This window comes from Protopterus annectens, chromosome 3.part1, assembly GCF_019279795.1.
Source record: "Protopterus annectens isolate FY-2018-M chromosome 3.part1, PAN1.0, whole genome shotgun sequence".
Lineage (NCBI taxonomy): Eukaryota > Metazoa > Chordata > Ceratodontiformes > Protopteridae > Protopterus > Protopterus annectens.
The window spans coordinates 709,302,655-709,329,148 of NC_056732.1; the positions used below are offsets into that span (position 1 = coordinate 709,302,655).

The 26,494-nt window shown below is 38.8% G+C and overlaps 1 protein-coding gene across 1 annotated transcript in view; it reads right to left on the reverse strand.

The window, feature by feature from the left end:
* Window positions 1–26,494, reverse strand: part of SLC30A8 (solute carrier family 30 member 8) — a 250,034-nt gene that overhangs the window by 134,659 nt on the left and 88,881 nt on the right. The window contains exon 4 of the mRNA XM_044066248.1: window positions 11,285–11,438. Coding sequence (XP_043922183.1) covers window positions 11,285–11,438 — 154 coding nt within the window. The remainder of the gene's footprint in view (window positions 1–11,284; window positions 11,439–26,494) is intronic.

The window sequence follows — 26,494 nt, forward strand, 5'->3', positions numbered from 1 at the left end:
TCACTTTGCATTCTTATTAAAAATAAGAAAAAAGGATTCTCTCATAGTGCATTTATACTAGTAGCCAAGGGAAAGCTAGTGTGTGGAGGAATGCTTCCTCTTGGGAGGTGGTGATTTAGATTTGGAGGAAACACCAAGGTAAGTGGGAAAAGCTTCTAGTAAGGGAGAGTAGGCCACCCTTCCTCCAGTCCAGGAAGCTGGCTTTCTCCCTAATGACCAACTCTCACCAGGGAATGGAAGAATGATGGGGTTTCCTAGGCAAAGAGGAAAGGGGTGTGGGGATGTTGTCTAGCCTATGGATGCTAGAATGAATGGGTTGAATGGGCAAAGGTAGGGGAGATATTGGGTAAGATCCTGGTAGGAGCATAAAAAAATAGAAATGAAAAGAAAATAAATCATTTGATTCGGTAAGCTGGACTTCACCATTCTAGGTGCTAAGAAAGAGAGGTGTTTGGGAGAAATAATGCCAGAATGTTCAGTTCCTATATACCAATCCAACATTCAGAGTTATCGTCATTGGCAGTCTTACAGTGGTGGGTAGGATCAGATAGGGGCCTAGATAGGGCTGCTCACAATAAGCAGGGTTATTTCTTCTGGTAATGGAGGAAATTACCTTTAAGGTTAGGAAATAACTATTATTGTTGTTATTATCATTATTAGGCCATACTTGTAAACTTTAAAGTGATACAAGAGAGGGAAATGCTATGGATAGGACTAATGTGGTATTGAAATAGGTTGAAATAGCTATAATATCAACAAGTATTATAACAAAAGGAAAGAAGTTTGAACAAAAGTAAGAAGAGTAACTCCCAGAATGATAGAACCCTAGTCATTGAAATAAACAAACAACTCAGGAGCTTAATAAGATCCGCCAAAGCCAAGTTTGAGGCTAAAATTGCTACCCATCTACCCAAGCAAAGACAATCACAACATTTTTTAGTTATGTTGTAATCTCAAAAGCACAATGTGGCAATGTGCTGAGCTGATTGTGAATGATATTGCCTATACTGAAGCTGAATATTTAGGAAACCTACTGGCCAATAAATTTAGCTCTAACTTTACCCCTTCTCCCCTCCATCTGTCCCTCAATATATACCTGAAACTGGCTTGCTTCAGCTATCACACAAGACCAAGACATAAAACTCCTATCAAAAGCTAAAACTATTGTATCAATGGGGCCTGACAATGTCACTGGAAGCATTTTGAATAGCATAAAGGTCGATTTAGACTCACCCCTAACAACAATTTTCATTCTTAGCCTCCATCCAGGTTTTGGACCAAGCAAATGGAGAAAAGTCATTCTCCTACAGAAGGGAGGGCCTTCCATATATATCCAGGCAATTATATACTCCCAGGTCTGATGCAAGGCCATGGAACATATCATCATGGAACTCATAAACAAAGACACTGGTAACCTCCAAAATCTAGATCCCACCCAGTTCGGGTTTGTGAAAGGTGGATCATGTCTCCTGAACCTGATCAACTTCTTTGAGGCAGTCACCAAAGCCGTACATGAGGGTAAGGTGGTTCACACAGCCTATCTTGACCTCACCAAGACTTTCAACACCATCCCCCATTCTGGAATTATAGCTAAACTCACTAAACTAGGTATAAATCCCTACTTCACAAGATGGGTTGCCATCTGGCTCACTGACAGAACCCACATTGTAAAAGTTGCACACTCTAAATCTGACCTCAAACCAGTGGCAAGTGAAATACATCAAGGTTCAGTCCTGGGACCTCTCCTGTTTGGTATCTATTTCTCTGAAGTACAGGCTAACACAGAAGGCCTCTGGCTAATGAAGTTCGCAGATGACTGCAAACTAGGAACCATAGTCGAGTCCCCAAATGATGCGGAAATCCTACAGAAGGGCCTCACTGAGACAGATGCATGGTTTCAGAGCCATGACCTCAAGCTCAATGCCAAAAAGTGCATTGTCATCCCCTTTGGTAAAAACTCTGTACCCATGAACTACTACATAGACAGCAGTCTACTTAACACTGAATGTGTGGTAAGAGACCTTGGGATCCAGGTGGACAGTAGTCTGTCCTTTGATAGTCACATCGCCACAGTAGTCAGAAAGTTCTTCTACGTGGCACAACTCATCATAAAAGGGTTCTCATCCAGGAAAAAAGAGGTCATTTGTTCCCCTCTACTCGACACACATTAGACCCATTATAGAGTACAACACCCCTTTTGGAATGTACCTCACAGGACATCTGCAGCAGCTGGAAAGGCCACAGAAGTACCTCACAAAGAAGATTACTGGCCTCAAACAGATGCCCTACACTGACCATCTCAAAAAACTCCAGCTTTACTCCGTAGCATATCGTCTACTCCGAGGTGATCTCTGCCTAACATGTAAAGCTATGTCAAACCCAGAGCTGTTGGACATGCTACACCTAAAGAAATCCCAATCCCTCAGAGCTACATGGTCTAGGGACCTAAACCTTGCCACCACAATAAACAGGACATGCTGGTGGGATAGATTCCTGTCCCAGAGACTTCCCATACTCTGGAACAGGCTACCCATCTATGTCATTCAAAGTTCTTCATTAGCACTCTTCAAGAAAAATCTTGATGAGTGGATGGGAAATAGGAAATACACCCCGGGGATCACTTCTGTGTCTCTGCTTGACAGTGGCACAGGAAAATAACTTTCTTGGGTGGCGTAAGCCAGGGAACCTTGTTGGCTAGGCTTAGGTAGGCCCTCGGGCTGATCGCCTAGTACCTACCTATGAACCTATGAACCTATGAATCTATGAACCTATGGAAAGACTTAACATAGAACTAATCAATCAGGACATAGAGAACCTACAAACAGTGGACCTATCTCAGTTTGGATTCATCAAAGGCAGGTCATACTTACTCAACCTGATGTTTTTTTTTGAAAAGGTCACCAAAGGAATGAATGAATGAAGGCAAAATGATGCATACTGTATACCTCAAACTTGACCAAAGCTTTTGACACAATCCCCCACTCAGGCATAGTAGAAAAGCTACCTAAACTAGAAATAAACCCCTATGTTACCCACACAGATAGGATGCAGGGAATCAAAATGGGGAAGTTACCTCCACAAAGAGACCAGTCACCAGTGGACTTCCCTAGGGTTTTATACTGGGACCTTTCCTGTTTGGCATCTATTTTTCTGAAGTAAAAGCCAATATCAAAGGGCTCTGGCTGACTAAGTTTGCAGATGACTGCATGCTAGGAGCAGTCATTAAATCCCCAAATGACTTAGCCATCCTGCAGAAAGGTTTATCCCAAAGAAATAATTGGTGCCAAAATCATGGTCTGTAAATACCGAAAAATGCATTATTGTATACTTTAGGAAGTCATCTACCCCCAAGGAAATACCACATTAACAATATGCCCTTAAGAGATGGCACAGTTGTGTGGGATTTGGAAACTTATGTGGACAGTGACCTCACTTTTGACCAATATGTGTCCATTGTTGTAAAAACGTTCTGTATTGCACAGCTTATAAACAAATGGTTTGTGTCTAGATCTAGGGGTGTCATTCTCCCCCTTTACTCAATCCTCATTAGGGCAGTCATTGAATATAATACCCATTATGGCATGTATCTCTCCAGACACATGCAACAATTGGAATGCCCAGAGATATACCTCACTAAAAGGATGCAAGACCTAAACAACATGTCCTACATGGACTCACTCAAAGCCCGGTCACTACCCCAGTATCCTACAGACTGCTATGAGGTGGCCTGTGTCTGACATACAAGGCAACCTCTGACCCATTACTGATGGATTTACTCCACATCAGCAATTCAAATGGCATCAGAAACACTCATTCAAAGCATCTAAACCTATTCTGCAACATCAACAAAACTGTTTGGAGGGACTTGTTTATCTCACAGAGGATACCACTGCTCTGGAACAGACTCACCATGTATGTAAAACAAAGCTCATCTCCCTGTCCATATCCAAGGGTAACTTATATCTATGGAAGGGTAATAGAAAATCTGCACCAGGACTGCCCCATGTACTACATCGACAAAATGGCTTGGAGGAACAGGTACATCTCTCAGAGAACACCACTGCTCTGGAACAGACTCACCATGTATGTAAAACAATTCTCATCCCTGTCCATATTCAAGCATAACTTGGATGTATGAAAGGCTGATAGAAAATTTACAACAGGATTGCACTGTGTACTACATCAACAAAATGTCTTGTTGGAACAGGTACTGCCCATCCACATAAATTTATTTATTTATTTTATTTAACATTTGTTGACCGGGAAAGTCCGACTAGGTTCCACAGATCCTGTTTTCAGCGGAGGCCCGGGGAGAAATGCTCCAGACGCATGTCTTTAGAATGTGGGAGGAAACCGGAGTACCCGGAGGAAACCCACGCGAACGCAGGGAGAACATGCAAACTCCACACAGAAGGCACCCCAGCCGAGAATCGAACCAAAGAACCTCTTGCTGTGAGGCGACAGCATTAACCGCTGCACCACCATAGTTCATCCCTGTCCATATTCAAGTGCAACTTGGACCTATGGATAGGAAACAGAAAATTTATCCCAGAACTGCCCCCTGTATTACTAATGAACAGAGGCAACCCCTAATGCTTTACCCCATGCATGCATCCCCTCAAATTATCTGTGGCATGTTCCCAGTTATTCTCGTTAGGAATAACATATAATTATCGACCATGGGATGATAACATATAATTATCAACCATGGGATGATAACATATAATTATCGACCATGGGATGATAACATATAATTATCGACCATGGGATGGGTAAGGCCAATATCTAACCAAATGGGATAGATTAATTCAAGCACAAAAAGGTAAACTGGGTGGGCTTAAAACGGCCTGCAAGGAGAGCCAGCCTAGTACTTACCTATGAACCTATGAAGGATGTTATGGTGGCACTATTATCGCTCATTTGTTAGAAAATAAATAGTATGACATACATTTTTGACAATCATACTACAAAAGTAATGAGAAATGCAAATGTTGCAGAAAATTAAAATGAATACACTGGTTTATGTACATAATTACTTTCATGTATGCATATGTTTAATTATTTATTAGCTCCTGGTTACTAAGTATTCTTGATAGAAATTGCTTATTTTGGGTATAACCCACAAAACAGTTAGAGACCACTTTGATATATTAACAGTAGCAGTCCTGGAGACTATGAAGATTTTATTAAGCTACGTTAATATATAACAGCATTATATATTTAAAATAATATGGCAGAACTCAAAGAAACTTGTAGTTGAGAATAAATTAGTTTGTAAATTTAATCTTAATTTAGCAGGCATACCCTAGTTCAAAAAAAGGGATGTGATATTGCTACATGCATATGTGTATCTTACAAAGATAAAGAGGTGGTACGAACAGGTCTCTTTTGTGTAAAAAGAATGGTCATAACAAATTAAGGAGCACATGTGTGGATTTAATAGACATAGGTCTATACTAAAAAGCTATAAACCAGCTTGTCCTCTGTGTTCTAACTTACAGCTTTGGTGTAATCGACTCCCCCCTAGAAGTATTGGATTAGATGGGCAAGAAAAACATGAAAAATGCTTCATGCCTATCAAAAGATGTACAAAAAACAGTACTTGCCAAGATTATATATTCTGCAGGCTAAAAGAAGCATAGGCCTCCCTGAAATTGACTACATGTATAGGTAGGCGATTATGGGACTATTTAAATAATTTGTTAACATCATCAGCTCCAAGCATAGTGAATGTCTACTTAAACCATGAAGAAAACAAGTTTAAAAGGGTATTGATATAATGGTAAGAATGATTAACATGTTTGCCTCAGACACACAAGGTACAGGGTTTGATTTTCACCTTTGAGGGAAAACTGGCTAGGCTTAAAATGGCCCTTAGGGCAGCTAGCTTAGTACTTAACTATGACATTACAGTGGAAATTAAAGAGTACTACTGGAACTGCCACATGATGACTAAGAGTTCATGCATTAATGGCAAAGGTGAGGTGAAATTAAACCACAGCATCCATGAGACCAGACAACATCCCAGGCTGCATTCTACACAAACTACAGAATGAACTGGCACCCCAGCTACATACCATGTTCAATCATAGCCTCACGTCAGGCTTTGTGCCCACTGAATGGCACGCAGTGATGGTTATCCCACTCCACAAGGGGGAGCCACCACAGACCCTGGGAACTACCGCCCATTAGCCTGATGAGCCTGGTCTGCAAGGCCATGGAATATATCATCATGGAACTTATAAACAAAGACATTGGTAATCTCCAAACTCTGGACCCCACCCAGTTTGGGTTTGTAAAAGGCAGATCATGTCTCCTAAACCTGATAGACTTCTTTAAAGCAGTCACCAAAGCCATAGACGAGGGTAAGGTGGTTCACACAACCTATCTAGATCTTGCCAAGGCTTTCGACACCATCCCCCACTCTGGAATTATAGATAAACTCACTAAACTAGGTATAAATCCCTATGTCACAAGATGGGTTGCCAACTGCTGACTGACAGAACCCACACTGTGAATGTAGCAGACTCCAAATCCACTTCAGACCAGTGACAAGTGGAGTACCACAGGGTTCAGTCCTGGGTCCTCTCCTGCTTGGTATCTACATCTCTGAAGTACAGGCTAACACAGAAGGTCTTTGGCTAATGAAGTTCGCAGATGACTGCAAACCAGGAGCCATAATCAAAACTCCTAACGACGTGGACATCCTACAAAAGGGCCTCACTGAGACAGATGCCTAGCGTCAAAGCCATGGCCTCAAGCTCAATGCCAAAAAGTGCATTGTCATCCCCTTTGGTAAAAACTCTGTACCAATAAATCCAAATGAGAACACTCCACGGCAAATAAAAGCAACCGTTTAATCAAATGCAAAATAACAACGATCGGTACACTGTTAGAACAGTAAGCACTTTCACATTTATGGCAAATGCTTCTTCAGACTGTTGACTAAGTATCACGCTCTAGTATTTAAAACTGACCTCATTAAAAATCTATCCAATCAACATCTATTCTCAATTAAGAATTAATTGTCTCATAAAGTGCTAGTGCTTAAAACTCTACTAGTATATAATATATATAAAAGCGAATTATTTAAAAACAACTTCTATAAAAATTCAAAACTCATTATTTACTAATACAGGAAGTATTGAGACACTTAAAGACTTCATTAAATACATTAATGGGATGACCGAGTTTTTATCCTTCATAGGAAAATGGTTTAAGGATCAGATAGAGTTCCTAGACGTATTGTTATTAAGAGAAGGGCAGCATATAGAAACACAGTTATATAGAAAAGAATGTCGGAAGAACACATTACTGCATCGTACCAGTATGCATCCCCCTCATATATATAAAAACATAGTTAAGGGCCAAATGTTGAGAGCATCTAGACTTACGAGTGATGATAATAAATTTAATAGCACCATAGACATGTTACAAAATGAATTTGAAGAAAGAGGATATAAACAAGATGAAATGCTGAGTTTGAGGCAAGGAAATAATAAGAGAAGGGACACCATAGGGAAGCCATTTATACATAAAAGAAACAATCAAGACGATATTCAAGTAAGAACTAGTAACAGAGAGAAGTTTAATAGAATAGTTATACCATACACTAACAATAATGATAAGGTTAGAGAAGTTTTTCTAAGAAATTGGAACATTCTCACGGTTGATACGAAGATAGAACAAATAGTAGGATCAAGGCCGAACTATACGTATAAGAATACAAAAAATTTGAAAAGACTACTATGCTATGAAAATACAAAATCAAAGACAGATATCTCTGATAGAAAAGGTACTTTTTCATGCAGGTCATGTAACCAATGCATTTACATGTCAGGTAGAGATAATTTCATACATCCTACCACAGCATGAAGATATAATTTCAATTTTTATGCAGACTGCAAGAGTAGAGACGTGATATATATATTTACCTGCACATGCAGTAGCTTTTACGTAGGCAAGACCAACAGGACACTACGTGTAAGAGTAAGAGAACATATTTACGCAGTCAGCAAGGAAGATGAAAGTAATGTCATAGCGAGACATGCTCTAACCTTTGGTACTAAACATAGTTTTACATTCACAGTAGCAGAGATAGTAGAGAGGAATAGTAGACCAGGAAATTATAGAAATGACACCGAACAGGGAGAAGCTAGGTGGGTTATGAAGTTACAAGCAGATAAATCAATGGGCCTGAATGATAGAGGTTCCTTTAAGCCGTTTTTAGAAGCTAGGGACTTTCAACACTAGACCCAAGGCTGCTACAATAATGAATAACTTTATTTTTCATTATTTTTTCATCATTTTTAGTCTATTTTTTAGTCTATTTTTCAGTCTGGTTTATTAAATGAATGTAAATAAGCATATTAAATAGTTTAATGTGTTCGTATATTTTGTATTTCATATTATATACATTTTAGAATATAGTAGTTAGACAGTCTTCAGTTATTTCTATGTATTTAAAATTGAGTAGTATTTGTATATACACATATTTTATATTCTATATTCCATTTTTTACAGACAGAGTATAGAAACATTGCATTTTTCTGTATTAGTAAATAATGAGTTTTGAATTTTTATAGAAGTTGTTTTTAAATAATTTGCTTTTATATATATTATATACTACTAGAGTTTTAAGCACTAGCACTTTATGAGACAATTAATTCTTAATTGAGAATAGATGTTGATTGGATAGATTTTTAATGAGTTCAGTTTTAAATACTAGAGCTTGATACTTAGTCAACAGTCTGAAGAAGCATTTGCCATAAATGTGAAAGCGCTTACTGTTCTAATGGTGTACCGATCGTTGTTATTTTGCATTTGATTAAACGGTTGCTTTTATTTGCTGTAGAGTGTTCTCATTTGAATTTATTGGAATACTGTTTGCTGTTTTGCCGTTTTGAGACACTTCACCCCTGTGAGTGGTTTTTGTTTACTTTTCAAAAACTCTGTACCCATGAACTACAACATAGGTGGTAGTCTACTTAACACCGAAAGTGTGATAAGAGACCTTGGGACAAAGGTGGACAGTAGTCTCTCCTTTGATAATCACATCACCACAGTAGTCAGGAAATCCTTCTACATGGCACACCTCATCACAAAAGGTTTCTCAACCAGAAAAAAAGAGGTCATTGTTCCCCTCTACTCATCACTCATTAGACCCATTATAGAGTACAACGCCCCTTTTGGTATGTACCTCACAAGACATCCACAACAACTGGAAAGGCCGCAGAAATACCTCACAAAGAGGATTACCATCCTCAAACAGATGCCCCACGCAGATCATCTCAAAAAACTCCAGCTTTACTCTGTCGCATATCACCTTCTCAGAGGTGATCTCTGCCTAACATACAAAGCTATGTCAAACCCAGAGCTGTTGGACACACTCCACTTAAAAAAATCCCAATCCCTCCGAGCTACACACTCTAGGGACCTAAACCTTACCACCACAATAAACAGAACATGTCGGAGGGATAGATTCCTGTCCCAGAGACTTCCCATACTCTGGAATAAACTACCTATCTATATCAAACAAAGCTCCTCATTAGCACTCTTCAAGAAAAATCTTCATGATTGAATGGGAAATAGGAAATTCACCCCAGGGATCATTTCTGTGGCTCTGCTCGACAGTGGCACAGGAAAAAAAATTTCTTGGGTGGCAAAAGCCAGGGTACTTTTTTAGCTGGGCTTGTATAGGCCCTAGGGCCGATAGCCTAGTACCTACCTATGAACCTATGAACAAGACGAAAGATGAATGATGGCAGCTCACAATAATGGACCACCTTTTGCCATGGCAAAAACCAGATCAAAGCCACTTTCTTTACTCTGCCAGTAACCTTGCCTACTTCACCTAATGCATTGCCACACCCATATGGTGGCATAGATGAGCAAGTCAATGAAAGGCAAAATATCTTTTTTAGAACACTTTCAGACTTGACTGCATTGTGCTGTAACAATGCTTCTGTAGAAAAAATAGTCCAATGTGACATTTTTACAAACTCTGGCATTCTGTCTGTGCTGCCAAACAAAAAAGCAATGTTACCACAATTTTTTCCAGACAACCAGACAGTCATTCTGATTTTCACATGGTCCAGAAAAAATGGATAGGCGGCACCCTTCACAAACACAAGGGTTCACAAACATCTATAAAAAAGGTAGGAAAAACAGACAAATCAAGGCTTTACAGCACATAATTCAAAATGCTGCACATCTTGGAGGCTACAATATGCTTACAGTCGAGGGTTTGTGTATTAAAAGGCAATGCGATGTGACAAGTCTGTTATATTGGAGACTGTGTAAACATAAGATACATGTAGCTGATATGCATTGGAAATATGAACCGCAAAATATTACTGAAAACAAAGAAGTAATCATCATGTCAGATCATGTAATACCAACAGTTAAGAAAGCAAAAGCAAGAAAAGCAGATACTGTACATGAACATATACTGTACATGAAGAGAAAAGGACAAACGCAGCATTGATTATCAAAACTGCTACATCCAGCAAGTGTAGTGTCTTATATACTGAAAGACATACAATATCAAGACTTGCTAGCAGAAACTAGAGCAATGTGGAATGAGTTCAGCCTGACAATTCAGGTGGTAGTAGGATCAACTGGGTTAACATAAAGTAATTTTAAAAGCATACTTAAATAAGCTACAACTATAGGTAAACCATGTGAACTACAAAAAGAGGCAACTCTGGGAACATTGCAGGTGCTGAGAAGAGTTTTCTTGGCAAGCATCAAAGACTGAAGCAAAACTAATTTTGTGGACTGTAATTATGGCCTGACTTAGCAATAGGATCCATTTTGTCACAATATTTAAAAACCCAAATCTTAGGAAAAATTCATCAGAGGCAGAAAAACAGTTGGAGGACAGCAAGGAAGGGAAACACAGTAAGCTACTGGAAACCGCAAGTAACAAACTCTGGATATAGTTAAAATACAAGAAGAAAACATGGTCAATGGATATAGAAGAGAATAGATTAAGCAGGGAAAATCTGTAACAACACAAGAAGGTCAAGAATCCATTTCTCTGACAACCCCCCTATTTATTTTGTTAAAAATGTAGAAACTACCTCATATGTACATATCCTAATATATACCTGTTGTGACTGCCAGCAAACAATAAAATTAGTTTGAAATGAAATGTCCTAGGAAGAAAATTTTAACAGAAATTAGTATTTTTTCTTATTAACTACTGTCGATCAGTGGAATTTTATGATTAGCAGGAATGCTAGGTAAACAGATAAATTAGTAAATAAGTAAGTGAACTTACACTACATTGGCTAATACTGCACATCCTGATGTAATGAGCATGGCCACTCCATTGATGTCATAGTCAGAGCGTACTAGTCGTTGGCAAGCCATGTATACAAGTACTCCAGTTACTACCCAGATAGAAATAACTGACAACAAAGCACCAAGAATTTCTGTCAACAAAGAAGGAAAGAGAGTTAGAAAATACTAACATTTTTACAAATGCCACGTATCATAAGATGCAATGAAGACATTCACAGATAAGTATGTGCTGTAACAGCTAATCAAACATTGAAGGATATGACTTACCTCTCTTCATGAAAGAAAATATTGATGTTAAATGAGTTAAGAGCAGAAAATCAACACTTAAAGACTGTGTTTCATAAATCCCACACTACTAAATGCTATTACAGTCGACCTTAAATGATTAAGAAAGCAGCATTTGCAGTTTTATATGCATTTGCTTAACACATCTGCACATTCTTGTTGACTGGGTATTTAACAGAATCCTTTGACAAACATTACAAACCCTACCTTTCATTTTTTTCATTGTCATCTGAACACTCAACAGAAAAATAAAAGAAAGGGGGAGAAAGTGGCATCAGATTAAACTCTCTTCAAATTGTTGGTTTAACAGGATGCTTGTAAAGTAATCTAGAATATTACTTCCCAATCCCACACATCTTTTCCTTCAAGTTGATTTTTTGTGCTCATGCCTGCTATACATCAGGTTTCCTCTGCCTCCCTGTTTCCAGTTCCCTAGCTATCATATTTGATGTACTTTCACCCAACATTGGCCCAAGGGGAATCTATGGTCTCCTTTAGAAGTATATCTAATAGTAGCCTTGCTCTTAGGCAGCCCTTGGCTGAAATTGTTAAGTTGTAAAAACCAGGATACTCATCCATCAAAGAATAAATAAATAAGATTTTTTTAAACTAAATGCATGTGTTATTCCTCCTGAAGGGAGGGTTGCTGCAAGCATCACCATGATGATTATTTCTTTGTACTATCCAGTTTTAGGAATTCTATCTGGCCCAGCACTTCAGACAAACAGAGGTGCTAGATGGATAACAGAGACGGCTCTATCAGGAGTTGATTCTTAGGAGCTTGATCATTTTGCTGTGCAGTTTTTCCCAATACAACAAGACCACAGCCTTCATAGATCATGAGGTACAATACAATGAAATACAAACTAGCATTCTGTTGTGGTAAGAAAAAATCTGCTGTGTTTTAATGGTGGAAGATAGTTATACAACCTTACCCAGCACATAACTCCTTTCCTATGGGCATTTGCTATTCAGTTTGAATCACAAATAGCATTAGCAAAGGGTTTGTATAACGCAGCAGGAATGCGCAAAATTCTTGTACCTTGTTTTGATTTTTTATGAATCCTAGTCTCAGAAGGAGTTTTGCAGATGAATCCTTAAATAATACCTGAAAGAATACTAAATTCAGTTTTTAGAACTGGGTATGCATAACCGTGCCTAAATATTTCAGTTATTTCCCATCATTTTGACTAAAACTGCACTCTGATTAGCTGCGAAGACAGGCTGATCAAAAAATAGTGCAGAATATAGGGATTCATTTGCAAATAACATTATACCAGAGTTTCTTCTGTGTAAACTTTTTAATTTCTGAAAGTCTTTTGGGTTTCTAATACCATGACGGGAATGGACGCAATTCTTAAGTCAGAGTACGATTAAAGTTCATGAAATTAGTATTATTTCACTCTTTGATGTCAGCCAGTAGTGCTCTTCGCAATACCCACAATGTACCCAGTAATGACTCCTTCTGCAATTTGTAAGGGATGGATTGGTAACATATCTAAATACAATTGTAAATTATTTTTTATAAGACCCGTTGCTCCTAGTACTATTGGAACTGTTTGGGTATCTTTCTTTCACATTGCTCTTGTTTCTGCCTGCAGATCCTGATATTTTATGACTTTGTGTCTCTCTCTGTATGCAAGACACTGTATTCACTGGGTGTGGAGATTTCAATGATTGATGCTACTTTTGTCCTCTTTTCTTGGACCACTATGTCCGGTTTTCTAGCCTCTATCATTTGAACTGTTGGTAATGGGTGATCCCATGTGATATTATTCTCATCATTTTCTATGATGCTTTGTGGCTTTTGTTTCCAGTGTTTTTCAGCCACTTTGATACCATAATGTTTGCACAATCCCCAGTGCAACAGTCTCGCCACGTTATTATGCCTTTCAGTATACAGTCCATCTGCCATTAGTGTGTCGCAACCAGCAACGAGCTGTGTGACTGCTTCCAGTTTGGTTGCACAAAACCTACATTTGTCTGTTTCTCCCACATGTTCAATGAACTTTGTAAACCAGCGTGTACGTAGCCCACTATCTTAGGCAATATTAACCTTTCATTTCTTGGTTTGAACTCACCTCTCCTCAACCATTCCTGCATTCTTTCTTGATCAACATGAGGCTCTTTTAGAAGTTTTCTATACTTGCAACTATACTTATGTTTTTTCCACATTTCTTGCCTTCTCATCTGGTCCTTCACCTTATATCCTTTCTTTTGTTTTTTGGCAGATTCAGTTGCTGCCTGATTTTTATCCACTTCTGGTTTGATTTCCATTCCTGCTTAACATCGATATGCTTCTGCTAGATTAAGCAGAGACGTCATATTAGATTTATTCTCCTCGTGTTTCAAAACTTTCACTACATTTGGCTCTTGTGAGGTCAGTAGATATGTGTGGAGTCCCACAATTGCAGATCTATACATGTAATCAATTTCAAGGAGGCCTATCCCTCCTTCAGAACGGGGAATATATAATCTTGGTATACACTGATTTTTATAAATCATTTGGTGAGCAGGAAGCATCCTTCGTGTTTTAATATCCAATCTATCCAACACTTTTTGGGGCCAGTCAATCACTCCAAAACTGTAAGTTAGGACAGGAAGAGCAAATTGATTTATAGTTTGGATCTTGTTACTAGATGTCAATGCTGTTCTAAGGATTAATTTAAGTCTTCTGAAGTACTCCTTACTGAGTTTTATTCACATTTGTTCATGCTTTATTGCTGATCCTTCATCAGTTCCCAAGTATTGATACACTCCCTCTTGCTGAAGTTCTTTTATATCACATCCGTGTCCCAAACTGACATTTTCTTGGTGCTGCAGTTTTCCTTTTTTAAAGGTTGCTTTTGCACATTTAACAAGACCAAATGACATTCCAATATCATCTGAAAAGGTTTTGATAACCTGCAGCTGTGCTTTCAATTCCTCATCTGATGAGCTATACAGTTTTAAATCATCGACAAATAAAAGATGAGAAGTCATTAGACTTTGTTGTTTTCTAGGAGCAAAATTGTAGCCATGGCCTAAGCTGTTAAGTAAACAGCTTAATGGATTAATGGCAAGGCAGAATAGCAATGGTGACAGAGAGTCACCCTGGAATATCCCCCTTTGAATGTGTATCCCTGGGATAATAATCTGTCCTTTATCATGGCTTAATTGCAAAGTGGTCTGCCATTGTTTCATGGTTACTGTAATGTAGTCAATCAGTGTAGGATGTATCTTATACATTTTTAAGCACTCTTTTATCCATGAATGTGGGATACTGTCAAATGCTTTTTTATAGTCAATCCATACTATACTTAGATTCTTCTTGTTGAGTCGGGGGGGTATATGGGGAAGGACAAGAAGAAATTGTAACTAAATTTATCTGTTAGTAAATTACTGATATTCTCTCATTCACTGAAGGCTGTGCCTTTTGAAACTGGTTCTGTGTAATATTGGCCATTATTTCTGAGATTCTTAACAGAGTTAAAGAAAGCCTCTTTGAAAGAGGTGATGATAATCAGTTTGTACTTGATTTTGAAAATTTTGCTTCTATACCTGATCTCTCTGCAGACCAGTTTAAGGTCATATGCAGAACAAGGGGATTTGAATTTATTCTTTAGTGTGAGTTTTATTTTTGTTTTTTTTTTCAGAGTGTGTTGCTAGTCAGGTTCCACTACATGGGTTTATTCTTAAATTTGCCATCATACTAATGAAAAATATGGACAGAGTCTTCAGCACTGGAAATAAGGTAAGAGAAAAACTGCGATTTAAGCAGCTACTTTTTTGTTCCATGGTCATCATTAGGTCATATGATAGTGCTAGTAGGCTTGCCTTAGAGAAATGTTTGAATACAGTTGGACTGGATGAAGTCATGGGCTGTGATATTGAAGTGAATGTGACAATATGAAATTTGAGTTAATCATGGAGGTAAAACTTTGCATGTGGATCAGGCAGAGAATATATTTTTAAGAATGCGAGTAAGAAGACTGAAACCTCTATTCAGAAAGGTAGAGTTTAGTCATGGAGCTGGCATTAATAATGCTAAGGATCTATTATTCAGATATGTTGTTGGTTGCATATGTTTGCCAGTTAATGGGTGAGTAGTCAAAGTTACTGTGAATAATTGCATTATGTTTAATAGGTAGGGACTCCAGCTGGTTGTGGTTGGTGTCTTGATCAAGAGGTAGATAAATGGTTTTATAACTAGCAATAATATGATAATTAAATGTGTTTATTTTTAGCAGGATATCCAGAAGGTTAAGGATATTGCCATGACATAATGGGATTGTGGGTGAATACGAATATTCCCCCTCCATCTAAAGAGTTTCTGAATAAATAATATGCGCTAAACCCAGGTATCCAGGGAGTATTCTTCTTACATTTAAACCAGTTTTTGGTAATTATACTGATGTGCATGTGTTCAAGTGGTCAGAAAAACCTAAAAGTTGGACATTCTCTCATTAAGATTTCCTCCATTATGCCGTGCCGAGTTCATATAAGCTAGATTCGAATTTGTGAAGTAGAAAGTCTAGAAGATTGACTTCTTAGAAAAGGCCTTTGGTGGCAGAAAATATCCTGGCAAATATGCAGAAGCCCTGAGTGGAGAGGTGAAGGACATCTCTTGCAAAGTGCTTGAATTGTAGTGTCATTTGTGGTGAAGGCAAGATGTTAAAGATTGTTTTTCCCAGTCTTGGTCACACACTGACAGTTCAACCATGTCTCTTTTTAGCTCACCTAGAATGGAACATCTAAAGTCATTCATTTCCACATGAGCAATGACCAGGTCATCTGCATAGTTTTGGTGGAGAGATCTAAGGGCTCTAATGACATCCTAAATCCTAATACCTGAGAAACTTCTAACCATCACTCTAACTTTGCTCAGCCTGGTGACTGCAATATCGGAATGTCTGAAAATGGAGTAATCGATAATAAGGACATTGTGATGACTGGCAACAGGCTCTGATAGCCTTAATGGTCTAGACATACAGTTTGGGTGACCCTTGTTTGGGGAGGAAATTGTGAAAAATAGTGGATTCTGGTTTAATGTTTGCACAGTGGGCAGGATGTGGGTATGTGGCCAAGGTCTATATCTGCTATTGCAATGTCAAGGAATCTTAAACAGGATTTTCTTCAGTACCTCAGTATATCTGGGTATAGTGTTAATGTTGGATTGAAGTGGGATGGGAGTTTGCTGTGTGCTGGCAGCCATAGTTAGTGAGTGGTTAGCATCCCATACAAATAAGTATTTACATCTCTCACACTGGATTCAGTATTAGGAAGCAGTAACAGCTTTCAGTGAACATTATGAAGTCGCTGCAGTGCCACAGAGTTCCCAATGCTAGCAAACTGGCTACATATGACTTAGGCATCCACAGTGAGTGATCATAAACTGGCAAAAGTGCTGTTTATCAGTGTGCTCTAATACTTCTTGGAGAAGAGGATTATTACTGTTCACCATCTGATTCCAGGTGTAATGATTTTTACAGAAGATAGACTTCCGCATATCATAATGGTACTTGTGTTTGCATAGTATGTACTGAAATTGTTTACTTCGATGGAGTCACATTTGGATGTTAACAATTAATATGCTGTGTTTTATATGTGACTTGGATGTGCCAGGTACCTGTCTTTCTGATATGTCAGGGATTACCAGATATGCGAAATACTTAGCACGCTGCTTATGTAGTAAAACTGAGGGTAAAATAGCATTTTTTAAGTTTATGTTGCTCAGAGCTTGGATGGAGTCTAATGAATCCCTGAGATGTAGGTTTCCTAAAATATCTGCAAAGATGTAACTGAGCTGTGAGATTACAGTGCTAATTCGAGATGATCCTCATTGATAATCTGATACACAGAGGTTGTCATAAATGTATGGAAGTGACACTAATCTGATTATGTTACAGTAAACCCACTCGTAGTAGATGATGGTCCAGCCCTAGTTTTGGGGAAGTGATACCGCTCAACTGTCCAGAAATTCACAGGCTGTCCAGAGTTTTATAGGTTCATAGGGTATATGCCAGATTAACAACCACTAGGGCCCTTAAAAGCTTAGCCATGCAACTCAAATGTGACCCACAAATTTGATTTATACTTGATTTATAGGGGGTGATTTACTGACTACCTCTGTCCATCACAGATATAGGAGCCAGACAATGGGTAAATTTCCAGTTATCCATTCATTGGTCCAAGTTGTGCTTAAATAGGATAGGGAGGAAATCCGCTTCACATGAGTGGGGAGTCTGTTCCAGAGAATGAGAATTCTCTGAGAAACGCATCTGTCTCTCTGACATGTCCTACTTATGATGCAAGCAAAATTTAGGTCATCCAATCTAGTAGTTCTGATGCTGTTTGTTTTATGGATGTACAAAAGATTCAAGACAGGGCCCAGGGATGCCTTGTATGCCAGACAAATATCACCCCTCAGAGGTCTGTATGATACCAAGTAAAGAGACAGGGCATTGAGGCGATTAGTGTTTGACTCATATATTTGGTCTGTTCCTTATAAAATTTGTGTTTTCTGGCAATTCATTCAGAATTGCAGTCAATAAATAATGATAGACATTAAAATTCTGTCCTTCAAAAAATGCATGCTAATTCAAAAACCTGTTATTCTAACAACTTTATAAGTTTATAAGAGTAATATTTAAAATTTGTCACTGATTTGGAACCTTTGATCCCTCATTATTTTTTCGTTGTGCAGAATTCTTGTGCTAAGAAGTTTAGAGGTATGTTGGAGAATATTAGGGGTACTGCCTTGCATCCCACTGAGAAAAGCTCCTGAAATTGTTATGTCAGAGGGTTCTCATCCTATGCAGAAACCCCCTCCTTTAGTGAAAAGTATCTAGTATGATCCTTGATAGAAGAGGAATGCATCAGTTTATTGCATGGCCTGGATCAGTGGTCATGTACCGTGGGTATTTTAGAATAAATTACTGCTTCAGTTTCCCTATTAAAGAAGAAAGATTTACTTGGGTCTACTTTTTTTTTTTGGGGGGGGGGTGATAAGATAAAATGTTTGGTTTTCTGTATGTCACTAGGGGATTTCATCCCAAGAATATTCTAGCTTATCAAGTTGTTAAATAGTTATAAAATAGGATTTATTAGTATTTAAAGCGTAACTATACCACTGATAGATCAGTTTAGTTAATGAATTTTGTGGTATCCATATTTTTGTATAGATTTATATGCATGAGGAGGGCTGGGTCTTTCCTTTACTGGTCTATTATTCCTGGTTTTGAACTGTAAACCTGAGTACTGTGAAGGCACATTGTCTGACTTTAGGAAATTTGCTATAGATAGAACATTTTGTTAGTTTAGTACAAGCATTTTACATTGTCATAGTTTTTTAACACAATATTAACTTAATATTTATTCCATATATATATATATATATATGTTTGTGTATTTAATTAGGGACAGGTTTTTATTCATTTTTAAAGTAATGATTATGTGTGATTTTGCTGTTTTGTACCTACTGACTTTGGATTTTTACCATTTGGTCTGATTTTGCTGCTTTGTACCAACTGTCTTTGGATTTTTACCACTTGGCAACTAATAAAGGACTTACCTTTTTTACGAACTATTGTCTTCACTTTGCAGTTCTGGAACTACTCTTCTTGGTGTTATCAGTTTTGCTCTTATTTTTCTTCAATGATTATGTGTATCCCATTTTACTTTATTTTAATATTAATGAGGCCGTTTTTCTGATTTGCTCAATTTAAATGTTTAAGGTAAAATCTATTGGTCATTGGGTTAGTCCAATTACTATATATAGATCTAATTAACGTTTGTTTAATGTCTGATGAAGCCCAATTGGTTTGGATGAAAACGCTTACAAACTGTGTTGTTGGAAGTGCGTTTATGTGATGGTCTGTGCAGTTCGTTATATTCATTAAAAATACTTCTAAAAGGATATACAGAAGTTTCTCAGTTTTCTTTGGCTTTCTGCACTCTGTTCGTGGTTTTTAACTTTAACTATAGGACTGAGTAAAATACTTACATCATAGGTAAAATCACCTAAGTAATGTTTTTGTATCAGGGTATAATGTGACATTATAGCGCTCAACACTCCATGTACAGAATGGGGAACACTACCTCTTGCAATGTGGAATAACTGGAGAAATGTGAAACACTAACAGCTGCTAACAACTTCAGTGAAATCTGTTACTTTATAATTATAAGAATTTTCTTTGATCAATTCATATGATTCAGTATAATTTATCATGGACAAACTCTTAACACTGAATGTGCGACAGACCTTTTCAATGTCAAACAATGAGGAACAATGAGGAACAATGAGGAACATGGACTACTTAAGACTTAAAATGAAGAATTTTCCTGATAATGAAATCCCCTTGAGTAGTACTTACGGTAATAGAGAAGGATGAAACTATACTATTAAATGTTTAGGAAATGCATTTGGTTATTATCAGACTGTACAATGGTCACCAAGGTTACTAATCCTTAGTACAGTGCAGCTGTAAGATCCAGTTTGAAATAAATATGTAAATGTAATGATGTTTTCTATTCATTATTAAGGCTGAGATGTTTGGAGTGTCTGGGAGGCATGATGGGAACTGAGTTATATAATCTATAACAGTGCAGGTATATTCTGCCTGGTAAAGGCGAGCATTGAAAGCCCCATAATACATGGTATCACTCAATACTAATAAACTACATCCTCCTTCTTTTATATCACATTATTGATTGACATCCATTTGATTAATTTTGAGATCTATTTGATTAATCTTAAATGCTCTTTGTTAAGAAAAGCTCTGTGGAATGTTTGATTTTTTTTAGATTTATAAAACATAAAAAATAATTACGACAAACAAGACATAACATGCAAAGAACTAATGAAGACTAAGAAAAGAAGACTATAAGAAAAGAGTGTAAGATGATGGTTTTTCAGTTTATCAAGTAAAACTGTGCTCCATTTATTGATTTGCTTGAGATTGCTTTTCTCAATGTCTGCATTTTTTTTTCTGTTTTGCAGATAGCTAACAAAACTGTAGTGCTTTTATTTATTTGCTTGATATTTCTGGACACTGTCTAGATTCTGTTCAGCTGGTTTCATAGCAGGGGTTGCTCTACCTTCTTTTGAAGCCAGCCTACCCAAGGTGTGAGCACAGCTTTTTGTGTTATCTGATTCCTTGAGGCTCTTAAGTTTTCTTTTATACTACTGTCTAAGGAGTTACAATTCTGTGAGACAGTATCAGTATCTTAGCTACTCTTTGTGGCCTAGCTGTGACTGGTTCAATAGCCATCGGCATACAGAAAGCCTATAAGTATATTTCTTGCACTTAATCTGTTATCAATGATAGTCAACAAAACTGGGCTGCATTTATTGATTTGTTTGAGATTGCTTTTCTCGGTGTATGCATTTTGTTAAATTTGGTGGCTTTGGAATTGCCTTCCCCAGCTGTAAATTTGATTTTGGACACTTGTTGTAGTCCATCTCATTTGCTTACTGTACTGACTACAGGCTGATCATTTGGGTAGGACTACCCCCTTGCTTCTTTCATTTTGGACACTCTTCCCAGTCCCTTCTCATCAGCTCATTCTACTGTGTACAGAGAGAGCATTTGGGAAGGCCCACCCCCTTAGTTTCTTATGAATTATCTTCTGTTCCTTCCCTGCTCTTTCCCTTTGAACAAAAAAATTTTTTTTTACACTTTATTCAGCTGCTTATACTGTAATTGTGTTCTTCCTGCTTGCTCTTAAGTGTTGAAGTGATTTTATTCTGCTGTATTTATTACTGCTTATTAGTAGCCTGATTAAATTTGTCTGTTATTCTAACCCTCTTAGTTTTGGTTTTAGCACTTGGGCTTCAGGCCAGTTATTTTACATTTAAGAAGTTTTTTGTGGTCTACACTCTTATGGACAAACCCTTATCAAAACCCTCCCTCCCCAAGTCCATCCACATTTCAGAACACTATGCCTGGACAATTCCCATCAGTTTCTCCTGCCAGCCTGGTCGACATGGGCATACTGGGACAGTGTAGCAACTGCCTCATGTTCACTGACAACCCTCTTCTCCTAGCACATAATTCTTCTACTTATGAGAAATGCATCTATATCAGTAACCTGGAATCCATGCTCTCTTGCACCTCAGTCAGTACCCCTGACAAAGAGGAAATTGCCAACACAAACACCACACCACCCACATCACATAGCCAAGCACAGCACACACCCACCTATACAGAGGTCCTCAATAAAAACTTACCTAAACAGCAGAGACCTCCAAAACACACTCACAAACATTCCACACACACCAAACACATCAGACAGCAGACAACACACCAGTGTCTCACAAACACAGCCCATAAGTCATAACAATAAACTCATACAGCCAATAAAGCACAACATTAAACCAAACATACTAGTCATTGGGGACTCAATTGTGAGACACACCAATTTCCCTATCACCAGGCTCAACAAGGAGAAGATCACTGTCAGCTGTCTGCCATGTGCCAGAATCCACCACATCACGCATGCACTTATGTCTTTCCACAATAGGTACAAGTATGATTCTGTCATTGTCCATGTTGGTGTGAATGACTTGAGATGTACCTCCCTGAACCATATGAAGAAAGACACGATTGAGCTGTCAGAATATGTGTCCCAAGCAGGTATGACCCTAGCCCTAAGCAACATCCTACTTTCACCAAGAATGATACCACAATACCAACAAAAAATAATTGATTGCAACAATTGGCTTAGTTTCTGGTGTCATTCCAAGGGGACACAGTATCTGTCTGCCTGGGATGACATGGTTGACAGAGCTTTAACCTGAAAATGCACTCACTGGATGCTCTAATTGCACTGGAAGATGCTGACAACTGTGCAGCCATTGAAACTTGGTTCAAGGCTGCAGAGAGCACCCCTGCCTTACCAGGCTATACCTCATTCCACACATTCTGACCACAAAATGAGGTAAGGAAGAGACTAAGCATGGTGGAGTTTCTATTTTCATTAAAGACAAGCACACCTCCAAATTTATTTGCCAGCATGATGCACTAGAACTTTTCCAGGTGCAATTGACAATTGGCAAGATACCCATCCAAGTTATAGCCAGCTATAGACCCCCCTCCATGGCTCAGAACACCCATTCCTCCTACCTGGACCTACTTGAGTCCATCAAGGTACCCCCCTAGCACCCTGATCCTTGGTGACGTCAACTACCCCATGATGAACTGAGTGAACTATTCCTGCACTAATGCACTCACCCAACGATTCCTTGACTTCAACAATTCTAATGCACTAGACCAGCTTGTCTCATCCCCCACAACATGATATAGCATTCTAGACTTGGTTCTCACCAACATGGGCGACCGCTGCACCACCCCCATAGTAAGTTCTTCTTTGGTGAGATCAGACCATCGGTCTGTCTCATTCGAAGTGTCTATCCTGTCCAACGCCCTCCCTCCCAGCCATAACCAGGCTAAAAACTTCTCAAAAACTGACTACAACCTTCTAAGGGAGAGTATAAGTAGCTTCACACCACCGCATCTCTCAGAGGATGCAGACAAATATGCTGAACAGTATGGCAGTGCAGTATACAAGCATCTGTACAACTGCATGGACTCAGCCATACCCAACAGAACTAAACTTGCTCCTCAAGGAAACACAAACCTATGTGGTGGACATCCTCTATCAACAGGCTTTAGAACATAAGGAAGAAATTGCTGTCCAAGGGTAAAAAGACACAAATTCCCAATTGGCAAAACTCCCTCCTTAGCTTCAACAAGCAAATTAAATCACTAGTGAAACCCTCCAAAGCCAATTATGAATCGAAACTAGCCTCTGAAACAATGGCTAACCCCAAAGCCTTTTTCATTTACATCAGAAACCTCGATGGCTCCACGGCAAAGCCCAGGTTTGTTCCAAATTAGTTCTTAATGGTACCACTTACACTGATCCTGTTAACTTAGCCAACCTGCTAGCAGATAGGTTCAGCGCAAACTTCACCCCACTATCCCCCCCAAAGGCCCATTTGAAATCCCCAATACTTGCCCCGCACCTCACATCTCCATAGATCAAGTGTTAAAGGCCCTATCCAAGGCAAAAAACACAGCTTCCATGGGACCTGATAGCATCCCAGGTTGTATTCTGCAATATCTCCAGCAAGAACTAGCCTCGCCATTGAGCACCCTATTCAACCATAGCCTAAGTACAGGCTTCATTCCAGCAGTGTGGAGAACTACCATTGTCATCCTTTTTCACAAAGCTGGTGCCACTGCTGACCCTGAAAACTATCGCCCCATTAGCTTGACAAATCTGATCTGTAAGACCATGGAGTGTATTATTATGGACCTTATAAACAAGGACATAGGTAATCTCCAAGCATTTGACCCCACCCAGTTCAGAGTCATCAAGGGCAGATCTTGCCTGTTGAACCTAGTTGACTATTTGAGACTGTCACCAAGGCACTGGATGAGGGAAAGTCAGTACATACAGCTTACTCTGACTTGGCCAATGCCTTTGACACAATCCCTCACTCAGGCATAATTGAAAAGCTAACACAACTTGGCATAAATACCTATCACATCAGGTGGGTGGCCAGTTGGCTCACTGATGGGACCCACAAGGTCAACATAGGTGCCACCACCTCCAACAGCAGAACTGTCACTAGTGGTGTCCCCCAGGGATCTGTCTTTGGACCCCTATTGTTTGGCATCTACTTCTCAGAGATCCAGGCAAAGACAAAAGGCCTGTGGTTGACCAAATTTTGCTGACAACTGTAAGTTGGGTGCTGTCATTGACTCCCCAAATGAGGTTAACATACTTCTAGAGGGTCTCACAGCAACAAATGACTGGTGCCAAAGTCATGGCCTTAAGTTAAATGCAAAAAAAATGTATTATCATACCATTCAGCAAAAACATGACCCCTACTGATTACCACATTAACGGCAACCCCCTAAGCACACAACCTGTGGTGAGAGACCTGGGTACACAAGTTGACAACAATCTCACATTTGACCATCATTTGTCGGCAGTGGTCAGAAAAGCTTTTTACTTGGTTCACCTCATAAGTAAAGGGATTGCATCTAGAAAAAGGAAGTTATTACCTCTCTGTACTCCTTCCTCATTAGTCCAGTAATTGAGTACAATGCCCCATTTGGTATGTATCTCTCCAAACACCTGCACCAACTGGAAAGGTCAGAGAAATACCTCACAATGAAAATCCATGGCCTCCAACACCTGTTCTATGTGGACAGGCTCAAAATACTATCACTCTACTCTGTAGTGTACAGATTGCACAGAGGTGATCTGTGTCTCACCTACAAGGCAATCTCAGACAGTGCTCTACTAGAAATGCCCCATATCCATAAGTCTAACTCCTCATATAGTAACTGATCAAAAGGCTTAAACCTAATATGTAACATTAACAAAACCTACTGGAGAGACAGGTTTGTTTCCCAGAGGCTCTGGAATATTCTCCCCATGCACGTCAAACAAAGTACGTCACTGACCTTCAAGCGCAACCTTGATGAGTGGATGGGTAACCACAAATTTGTCCCAGGGGTTCCACCTGTGTCCCTCATTGACAGGGGTGACAGGTGTTGATCGGGGTTTTTTTTGGGGGGGATAAACCCTTGGCTAGGCTTGTACGGGCCCCAGAGCCATTAGCCTAGTAATATCCTATGATCCTATGATCCTATGAAATGTTTTGTGGTGTAGAGTTTATGCTGTCAATGCTGCTGGAGGTAATTTTAAGCATGTACCATTTGATAAAAGATAATAGCATTGCCATGTTATTACATTTGTGAAAGTTAAAGCAATGTTTAGAATCTGAATGAAGGCAAAAAAGTCGAATCAGTTTTTATTTTTATTTTTTTCTTTTTTTTTTTTTTTATTTCCCCTACTGACCATCAGATGCTTGGCTGTCTGTCATAGCAATGGCCTCTTCCCAGCTCCACCAGAAAGGAGGAAAGGGGACTACAGAAATTCTGGTGACCACCGGTATTACTCCCTGGATGAGGCCATTGTTGGTCATCCAGAAAAGAGATACAGAGCATCACATGTACTGATATGAGCATCAAGGACAAGTCCTATAGCTTCACTGTGCTGATATTATCACAAAATAGGCTGGGTGGACAATGAGACATGGATTGTGAGCATGTGCCTTCCTAGCATACCTCTCCTTCCTCATGATGGTCACATTCATCCTGCCTGCCAGCTCCGTCAAAAACCCAAATCACTACTGAATCCTATGTCATCTGGGCTATAGTAAGGTCTTTAATCCTCTATGCCACCAGGCTGACATTAAATTAGGTTTTTACTTGTATTACTGTTTAAGCCTGTAATTGTCGTATGACTGGAATGCATGTTTGTGTATTTTTACCATGCTGCACATATTAAATATGATAAAGTTCATACTAAAGAGAATTATTCAACAGTATATTTTGAAATGGAAATGCAGCAGGTTTAAAGTATTCTTAAATTAAAACTTTGTGCATAACTTGTTTTGGTAGTACATAACTGCATCATGCTAGCTGTGTTTATAAAATTATTATCCTGTTTTATTTTTGCATATCTGTGTTTTCTTTAAACTGATTGTAAAAGTAAGGATAAACTGGAGTAACTTTTTTGTGGTGCCACCAAGGTCTGTCATTCTAACATTGCCTATAAACTGCTTTCTTTGGTTTACGTTTAACCATACCATTAAATCCTGGTAGCTGTATTGTTAACATAATGGCAAAGTAACCACTTACAGAATTTTTTTTTTTCTTACAGAGTTTTCTTTTAAAATTGAGTAGCTAGGCTATCCATCTACCTGTTGTATTAACGTTGCCCTGTGTCCTCCAAGTCTCTCTCTCTTGCTCTTTCAGTTTTGTTGTCTTTGACCAAAGCTCATTGCTGGCTATTGCTTGCTATTGCAGGGATGGGGTCTACTACTTCACAATCCAACCTT